The sequence below is a fragment of the Oncorhynchus tshawytscha genome, unplaced genomic scaffold (genome assembly GCF_018296145.1).
Source record: "Oncorhynchus tshawytscha isolate Ot180627B unplaced genomic scaffold, Otsh_v2.0 Un_contig_2553_pilon_pilon, whole genome shotgun sequence".
Lineage (NCBI taxonomy): Eukaryota > Metazoa > Chordata > Actinopteri > Salmoniformes > Salmonidae > Oncorhynchus > Oncorhynchus tshawytscha.
In genome coordinates, this window is record NW_024608317.1 from 47,501 (window position 1) to 57,086 (window position 9,586).

At 53.5% G+C, this 9,586-nt stretch overlaps 1 protein-coding gene across 1 annotated transcript in view; it reads right to left on the minus strand.

Moving 5' to 3' along the window:
* The window catches only part of LOC121843445 (dedicator of cytokinesis protein 1-like), a gene marked incomplete at its 3' end in the record, with an annotated part of 47,262 nt that extends 38,347 nt beyond the window's left edge, over nt 1-8,915 (minus strand). The window contains exons 1-4 of the mRNA XM_042313036.1: nt 8,830-8,915; nt 4,129-4,215; nt 2,054-2,210; nt 1,753-1,793 (exon numbers count right to left, since the gene is read on the minus strand). Coding sequence (XP_042168970.1) covers nt 1,753-1,793; nt 2,054-2,210; nt 4,129-4,215; nt 8,830-8,915 — 371 coding nt within the window. The remainder of the gene's footprint in view (nt 1-1,752; nt 1,794-2,053; nt 2,211-4,128; nt 4,216-8,829) is intronic.
* Nucleotides 8,916-9,586: the final 671 nt, after the last annotated feature.

Consider the following 9,586-nt stretch of genomic DNA (forward strand, 5'->3'; position numbering starts at 1 on the left):
CCATGGTGACAACGGTACACAGCTTGGTGGGCTTCAATATGACGTCACCATGGTGACAACAGTACACACCTTGGTGGGCATCAATATGACGTCACCATGGTGACAACGGTACACAGCTTGGTGGGCTTCAATATGACGTCACCATGGTGACAACAGTACACACCTTGGTGGGCTTCAATATGACGTCACCATGGTGACAACGGTACACAGCTTGGTGGGCTTCAATATGACGTCACCATGGTGACAACGGACAGAGACGAGTCAACTGTGTCTGAAATGGTCCCCGAGTCCATACATAGTGCACTACTGCTGAACAGAGCACTCTGTGGGTCCTGGTCTAAAGTAGTGCACTATATAGGGAATAGGGTCCTGGTCAATAGTAGTGCACTATATAGGAATAGGGTGCTGGTCAATAGTAGTGCACTATATAGGAATAGGGTCCTGGTCACTAGTAGGTGGCAATAGTGCACTATGGGAATAGGGTACTGGTCAATAGTAGTGCACTATGTGGGAATAGGGTACTGGTCAATAGTAGTGCACTATGTAGGGAATAGGGTACTGGTCAATAGTAGTGCACTATGTAGGGAATAGGGTAGGAATGGTCAATAGTAGCACTATGTAGGGAATAGGGTACTGGTCAATAGTAGTGCACTATGTAGGGAATAGGGTACTGGTCAATAGTAGTGCACTATGTAGGGAATAGTGGGTACTGGTCAATAGTAGTGCACTATGTAGGAATAGGGTACTGGTCAAGAACAATAGTACACTAGGGAATAGGGTCCTGGGTAAACACTTTTAGACGACAACATGGACCGCTAGGGCAGACTGATGGACCGCTAGGGCAGACTGATGGACCGCTAGGGCAGACTGATGGACCGCTAGGGCTGACTGATGGACCGCTAGGGCAGACTGACGGACCGCTAGGGCTGACTGATGGACCGCTAGGGCAGACTGATGGACCGCTAGGGCAGACTGACAGACCACTAGGCAGACTGACGGACCGCTAGGGCTGACTGACAGACCGCTAGGGCAGACTGGACGGACTGCTAGGGCAGACTGATGGACCGCTAGGGCTGACTGATGGACCGCTAGGGCTGACTGATGGACCGCTAGGGCTGACTGACGGACCGCTAGAGAAGACTGACAGACTGCTAGGGCTGACTGCTAGGGCTGACTGACAGACCGCTAGGGCTGACTGGTGGACCTCTAGGGCAGACTGATGGACTGCTAGGGCAGACTGACGGACCGCTAGGGCAGACTGATGGACCGCCAGGGCAGACTGACAGACCACTAGGGCAGACTGATGGACCGCTAGGGCAGACTGACAGACCACTAGGGCAGACTGACGGGCCGCTAGGGCTGACTGACAGACCGCTAGGGCAGACTGACGGACCGCTAGGGCTGACTGATGGACCGCTAGGGCTGACTGATGGACCGCTAGGGCTGACTGATGGACCGCTAGGGCTGACTTATGGACTGCTAGGGCAGACTGACAGACCGCTAGGGCAGACTGATGGACCTCTAGGGCAGACTGATGGACCGCTAGGGCAGACTGTGACTTCACAGAGGCACTGAGTACAGAAACACCTGGCCTTGACTTCACAGAGGCACTGAGTACAGAAACACCTGGCCTTGACTTCACAGAGGCACTGAGTACAGAAACACCTGGCCTTGACTTCACAGAGGCACTGAGTACAATAGAACAACAGAAAAGTGTAGTTGAGGAAGATGATGATGAAGACCTCTTCCTACCTGATGTACATCTCCTCTCTCTCTATCTCCTTGTAGAAGTTCTGAGGATGAAAACATTGAAATAGTTTATGAACAAAACTGAAATGCTTTAACTACGACAGTGAAATAGCAACAACAAATCACAACAATACCAAATCATGAATATTATGCAGCTGGTGTTTATAAATCTGAAATGTCTTTCCAACAGTTGGAAAGTAAAGTGTCCTTCACAATAAGACAGGTTACTAGGCATCGCAGCAGGACGCAGCCAGACATCTGTCCACAACGGAACAGAACATAGAACAGTGTGTGTCTCTCCTACCAGGACGTTGACGGTGCAGCTCATCCGGTTCTCCTTGTTCTCATCGTGCATGATGGTCCTGTAGTCCAGGAGCCTCTCCAACAGACGAACCACCAGGTTCACAAAGCTCTCCCCACTCTTAGACAGGTACTTGTGTTTCCTGCAGTGTTCCAACAGACTGGGGGGAGAGAGGGAGAAAGGAGAGAGAGGGAGGGAGGGAGAGAGGAGAGAGAGGGAGGGGAGGGAGAGAGGAGAGAGAGGGAGGGGAGGGAGAGAGGGGGGAGAGAGGGAGGGAGGGAGAGAGGGGGAGGGGAGGGAGAGAGGAGGGAGAGAGGGAGAGAGAGGGGAGGAGGGAGGGGAGGGGAGAGAGGAGGGGGAGAGAGGGGAGGGAGAGAGGAGAGAGAGGGAGGGAGGGAGAGAGAGAGAGGGAGGGAGGGAGGGAGAGAGGGGGAGAGAGGGGAGGGAGAGAGGGAGGGGGAGAGAGGGAGGGAGAGAGGAGAGAGAGGGAGGGGGAGGGAGAGAGGAGGGGGAGAGAGGGGAGGGAGAGAGGAGGGGAGAGAGGGGAGGGAGAGAGGAGAGAGAGGGAGGGGGGGGGGGAGGGAGAGAGGAGAGAGGGAGGGAGGGAGAGAGGGGGAGAGAGGGAGGGAGAGAGGAGGGGAGAGAGGGGGGAGAGAGAGGAGAGAGAGAGAGAGAGAGAGAGGGGGAGAGGGAGGGGAGGGAGAGAGGAGAGAGGGAGGGGAGGGAGAGAGAGGGGGAGAGAGGGGAGGGAGAGAGAGAGAGAGGGGAGAGAGGGAGGGGAGGGGGAGAGAGGAGGGGGAGAGGAGAGAGAGAGGAGGGAGAGAGGTGAGAGCGAGAGAGGGAGAGAGGTGAGAGGGGAGAGAGGTGAGGGGGAGAGAGGGGAGGGGGAGAGGGGAGAGAGAGGGGGAGAGGAGGGAGAGAGGTGAGAGCGAGAGATGGGAGAGAGGTGAGGGGAGAGAGAGAGGGGAGGCAGATGAGGGGAGGGGAGAGAGGGGGAGGGAGGGGGGAGAGGTGAGGGGGAGGGAGGTGGGAGAGAGGTGAGGGGAGGGAGGTGGGAGAGGACAATTACAAAAACATATTTACTTGTCACATTGGAAAGAATTAACAAAAAACAGAGCAAACTAGAATGCTATTTGGCCCTACACAGAGAGTACACAGCGGCAGAATACCTGACCACTGTGACTGACCCAAAATTAAGGAAAGCTTTGACTATGTACAGACTCAGTGAGCATAGCCTTGCTATTGAGAAAGGCCGCCGTAGGCAGACATGGCTCTCAAGAGAAGACAGGCTATGTGCTCACTGCCCACAAAATGAGGTGGAAACTGAGCTGCACTTCCTAACCTCCTGCCCAATGTATGACCATATTAGAGAGACATATTTCCTCAGATTACACAGATCCACAAAGAATTAATAAACTTCCTGTTTGTGACCGTTGCCATGAGAACATTGTAAATACAACATATCTGTTTATTTATTTTACCTTTCAACTACTTGCACATTGTTACCACACCGTACATAGCCAATAATATAACATTTGTTACCACACCGTACATAGCCAATAATATAACATTTGTTACCACACCGTACATAGCCAATAATATAACATTTGAAACATGTTTCTGACATAAAGACCTTAAATTAAACAGAGAGAGACGAGGAGAGAGGGCAGGCAGGCAGGCAGGCAGGCAGGCAGGCAGGCAGGCAGGCAGGCAGGCAGGCAGGCAGACAGACAGACAGACAGACAGACAGACAGACAGGCAGGCAGGCAGACAGACAGGCAGGCAGACAGGCAGACAGGCAGACAGACAGGCAGACAGACAGGCAGGCAGACAGACAGGCAGGCAGGCAGACAGGCAGACAGACAGGCAGACACCGGCAGGCAGGCAGACAGACAGACAGACAGACAGACACCGGCAGGCAGACAGGCAGACAGACAGACAGACAGACAGACAGACAGACACCGGCAGGCAGACAGGCAGACAGACAGACAGACAGACAGACAGACAGACAGACAGACAGACAGACAGGCAGACAGACAGACAGACAGGCAGACAGACACACTGACAGCATCACTCACATCTTGTGGAAGAGGACTTTGTACTGCCTGCCTCCTCTGCCCCCTCCCCACCTCGTGATCCAGTTTGGTGATGATCTCATTCTCAAACTGCAATTAGAGAGCAGCCGTTCATAATCAGCACAGCTCATTCTTCTATTCATTAGTCTCTATCCTGCCTCCCTCTTCTGCCTCCCTCGCTCTCTCTTTCCCCATTCTTTCTCTCTCTCTCCTTCCCCACTCTATACCCTCTCTCTCCTCCCCCCTCTCTCTCTCTCTCTCTCCCTCCCCCTCTCTTCTCCCCCACTCTATACCCCTCTCTCACCCCCCCTCTCTCTCTCTCCTCCCCCACTCTACTCCCTCTCTCCCCCCCTCTCCCCTCTCTTCTCTCTCTTCTCCCCCACTCTATACCCTCTCTCCTCCCCCTCTCTTCTCTCTCTCCTCCCCCCTCTCCTTCCCCCACTCTATACCCTCTCTCTCCTCCCCCTCTCTATCTCTTCTCCCCCACTCTATACCCCTCTCTCACCCCCTCTCCTCTCTCTCCTCCCCCACTCTATACCCCTCTCTCCTCCCCCTCTCTCTCTCTCTCCTCCCCTCTCTTCTCCCCCACTCTATACCCTCTCTCTCACCCCCTCTCTCCTCTCTCTCTCCTCCCCACTCTACTCCCCTCTCCTCCCCCCTTCTCTCTCTCTCCTCCCCCTCTCTTCTCCCCCCACTCTATACCCCTCTCTCTCTCTCTCTCCTCCCCCTCTCTCCTTCCCCCACTCTATACCCTCTCTCTCCTCCCCCTCTCTTCTATCTCTCTCCCCCACTCTATACCCTCTCTCTCACCCCCTCTCTTCTCTCTCTCCTCCCCTCTGTTCTCTCTCTCTCCTTCCCCCATTCTATACCCTCTCTCTCTCCTCCCCCTCTCTTCTCTCTCTCTCTCCTCCCCCTTCTCTCTCTCTCTCCTCCCCTCTCTCTCTCCTCCCCTCTCTCTCTCTCTCTCCCCCTCTCTTCTCTCTCGCTCCTTCCCCCACTCTATACCCTCTCTCCTCCCCCTCTCTTCTCTCTCTCTCCTTCCCCCATTCTATACCCTCTCCCCCCCTCTTCTCTCTCTCTCCTCCCCCTCTCTTCTCTCTCGCTCCTCCCCCCACTCTATACCCTCTCTCTCACCCCTCTCCCTCTCTCTCTCCTCCCCCACTCTACTCCCTCTCTCTCCTCCCCCCCTCTCTTCTCTCTCTCCTCCCCCTCTCTCCTTCCCCCACTCTATACCCTCTCTCTCTCCTCCCCTCTCTTCTCTCTCTTCTCCCCCCCCACTCTATACCCTCTCTCTCACACCCCCTCTCCTCTCTCTCTCTCCTCCCCACTCTATACCCTCTCTCTCCCCCCTCTCTTCTCTCTCTCTCCTCCCCTCTGTTCTCTCTCTCTCCTTCCCCCATTCTATACCCTCTCTCTCTCCTCCCCCTCTCTTCTCTCTCTCTCCTCCCCCTCTCTTCTCTCTCTCTCCTCCCCCTCTCTTCTCTCTCGCTCCTTCCCCACTCTATACCCCTCTCTCCTCCCCCCTCTCTTCTCTCTCTCTCCTTCCCCCATTCTATACCCTCTCCCCCTCTTCTATCTCTCTCCTCCCCCTCTCTTCTCTCTCTCTCCTTCCCCCACTCTATTCCCTCTCTTTCCCACTCTGTCTCTCCACCCCCCTGTCTCTTCTCAATCTCTCTTGGTTGAGAGGACCTCTCCTCGTGGTTTATAATCACCTCTCTTTCAGCCTGGTGGACTGTGAGCTCATATTAAATCACTTCATTATCAGTCTGATGACTCTCAGTAACTTCTCTTTATCTGCCTGTGATTGGCTATGGCTGAGCAGGGAGCATGAGGAGTAAGACCATGACAGGAAGACACATCCTCTAATATTCTCTCTATTTCTCTCTCTCTTTTACTCCCTTCTTCCCAGAAAGACGACAAAATGAAGGTGAGCCGGCACATCCACTTATAGTTGGACGTTTGCTCCAACGTGAACTGCCTGCTTGATGTGCTGCTGTTGTTGTGTCAGTCAGGGAGAGACGGCTCGCTCTGGAGGAAGAGAGACGGATCGCTCTGGAGGAAGAGAGACGGATCGCTCTGGAGGAATAGAGACGGATCGCTCTGGAGGAATAGAGACGGATCGCTCTGGAGGAATAGAGACGGATCGCTCTGGAGGAATAGAGACGGATCGCTCTGGAGGAATAGAGACGGATCGCTCGAGGACGGATCGCTCTGGAGGAAGAGAGACTGATCGCTCTGGAGGAAGAGACACTGATCGCTCTGGAGGAATAGAGACGGATCGCTCTGGAGGAATAGAGACGGATCGCTCTGGAGGAAGAGAGACAGATTGCTCTGGAGGACGGATCGCTCTGGAGGAAGAGAGACGGATCGCTCTGGAGGAAGAGAGACAGATTGCTCTCGAGGACGGATCGCTCTGGAGGAAGAGAGACAGATCGCTCTGGGGGAAGAGAGACAGATCGCTCTGGAGGAATAGAGATGGATCGCTCTGGAGGAAGAGAGATGGCTCGCTCTGGAGGAAAAGAGACGGATCGCTCTTGAGGACACTACTTTAGACCAGGGTCTATAGGGTAATAGTGCACTACTTTAGACCAGGACCTATAGGGTAGTAGTGCACTACTTTAGACCAGGGTTTATAGGGTAGTAGTGCACTACTTTAGACCAGGACCTATAGGGTAGTAGTGCACTACTTTAGACCAGGGTCTATAGGGTAGTAGTGCACTACTTTAGACCAGGGTTTATAGGGTAGTAGTGCACTACTTTAGACCAGGCCCTATAGGGTAGTAGTGCACTACTTTAGACCAGGGTTTATAGGGTAGTAGTGCACTACTTTAGACCAGGGTCTATAGGGTAGTAGTGCACTACTTTAGACCAGGTCCTATAGGGTAGTAGTGCACTACTTTAGACCAGGTCCTATAGGGTAGTAGTGCACTACTTTAGACCAGGACCTATAGGGTAGTAGTGCACTACTTTAGACCAGGGTCTAAAGGGTACATAGTAGTAGTCTCTACTTCTACACTGACTGGGAGGATCTGGGAGACTGACTGGGAGGATCTGGGAGACAGACTGGGAGGACCTGGGAGTCTGACAGGGAGGATCTGGAGTCTGACTGGGAGGATCTGGGAGACAGACTGGGAGGATCTGGGAGACAGACTGGGAGGATCTGGGAGACTGACTGGGAGGATCTGGGAGACTGACTGGGAGAATCTGGGAGACAGACTGGGAGGATCTGGGAGACAGACTGGGAGGATCTGGGAGACAGACTGGGAGGATCTGGGAGACAGACTGGGAGGATCTGGGAGACAGACTGGGAGGATCTGGGAGACAGACTGGGAGGATCTGGGAGACTGACTGGGAGGATCTGGGAGACTGACTGGGAGGATCTGGGAGACTGACTGGGAGGATCTGGGAGACTGACTGGGAGGATCTGGGAGACTGACTGGGAGGATCTGGGAGACTGACTGGGAGGATCTGGGGAGACTGGGAGGATCTGGGAGACTGACTGGGAGGATCTGGAGACTGACTGGGAGGATCTGGGAGACTGACTGGGAGGATCTGGGAGACTGACTGGGAGGATCTGGGAGACAGACTGGGAGGATCTGGGAGACAGACTGGGAGGATCTGGGAGACTGACTGGGAGGATCTGGGAGACTGACTGGGAGGATCTGGGAGACAGACTGGGAGGATCTGGGAGACTGACTGGGAGGATCTGGGAGACAGACTGGGAGGATCTGGGAGACTGACTGGGAGGATCTGGGAGACAGACTGGGAGGATCTGGGAGACAGACTGGGAGGATCTGGGGGACTGGGAGGATCTGGGAGACTGACTGGGAGGATCTGGGAGACTGACTGGGAGGATCTGGGAGACTGACTGGGAGGATCTGGGAGACTGACTGGGAGGATCTGGGAGACTGACTGGGAGGATCTGGGAGACAGACTGGGAGGATCTGGAGTCAGACTGGGCAAGTACATGGAAGACATGTGACCTGGTCGTAATAAGGGCAGTACATGGAAGACATGTGACCTGGTCGTAATAAGGGCAGTACATGGAAGACATGTGACCTGGTCGTAATAAGGTCAGTACATGGTCTTGACAACGCTACATTAGAACTACACTCTGAGTCAATTCAGAGCTGGAAACATTTAGCAACATTACGTTAGTCTCCTGGGAGGGTGAGGTTTTAGAGGATGTTACCACCTGTCCTTGACCTCTGTGCTTCTGCTCTTTGGGGTCAACGTGGGGTTATTGTTAACCCTTCTTGTAGAAACTTCTGATGTAAAAAGGGCTTTATCAATACATCTGATTGATTGGTAGATCTGACTGATTAATATACTGACTGACTGACTGACTGATTAATATACTGACTGACTGACTGATTAATATACTGACTGACTGATTGATTAATATACTGACTGACTGATTAATATACTGACTGACTGACTGATTGATTGATTGATTAATATACTGACTGACTGATTGACCGGCTGTTTGACTGACGATTGTTGACAGGCTGACTGACTGGCTTATTGACAGGCTGATTGACCGAATTACTGACTGGCTGATTGACGGCTGATTGACCGGCTGATTGATCGACTGGCTGATTGACCGGCTGATTGATCGACTGGCTGATTGACCGGCTGATTGATGGACAGACTGACTGACTGATACAGACCCGTTGGAAGCTGCATGTGAAGTGGAATTCACACTGCATCATGTCGAAGAAGATGGGGATGGTAGCTTTCCTCAGCTCTATCTCTGGGACCAGAGTCATCTCTAGGATGGGACCCACCATCTCTGGGATGAACTTGATCTTGTGTGGACCTGGGGAGAGATAAAACGTCATCAAATATCTGAGCCCCTGCAGAGGCGGCAAGGGGTTAGAGCGTTGGGCCAGTAACCTGGGGCAGCAGGTAGCCTAGTGGCTAGAGCGTTGGGCCAGTAACCTGGGGCAGCAGGTAGCCTAGTGGCTAGAGCGTGGGCCAGTAACCTGGGGCAGCAGGTAGCCTAGTGGTTAGAGCGTTGGGCCAGTAACCTGGGGCAGCAGGTAGCCTAGTGGTTAGAGCGTTGGGCCAGTAACCTGGGGCAGCAGGTAGCCTAGTGGTTAGAGGTTAGGGCCAGTAACCTGGGGCAGCAGGTAGCCCAGTGGTTAGAGCGTTGGGCCAGTAACCTGGGGCAGCAGGTAGCCTAGTGGTTAGAGCGTTGGGCCAGTAACCTGGGGCAGCAAAAAGGTTGCTGGCATCTAGTGGTTAGAATAACCTGGGGAGCTGACAAGGTGGGGCAGCAAAGTGGTTCTGGGCCAGTAACCAAAAGGTTCTGATCCCCTGAGCTGAAAGGTACAGTTAACCCAACTGTTCCTAGGCCGTCATTGAAAATAATAATTTGTTCATAACCGACGTGCCGGGTTAAATAAAGGTAAAAAAGTTAACCACAAATGGTAGAGCACAGGGCTTACAAGGCCATGAT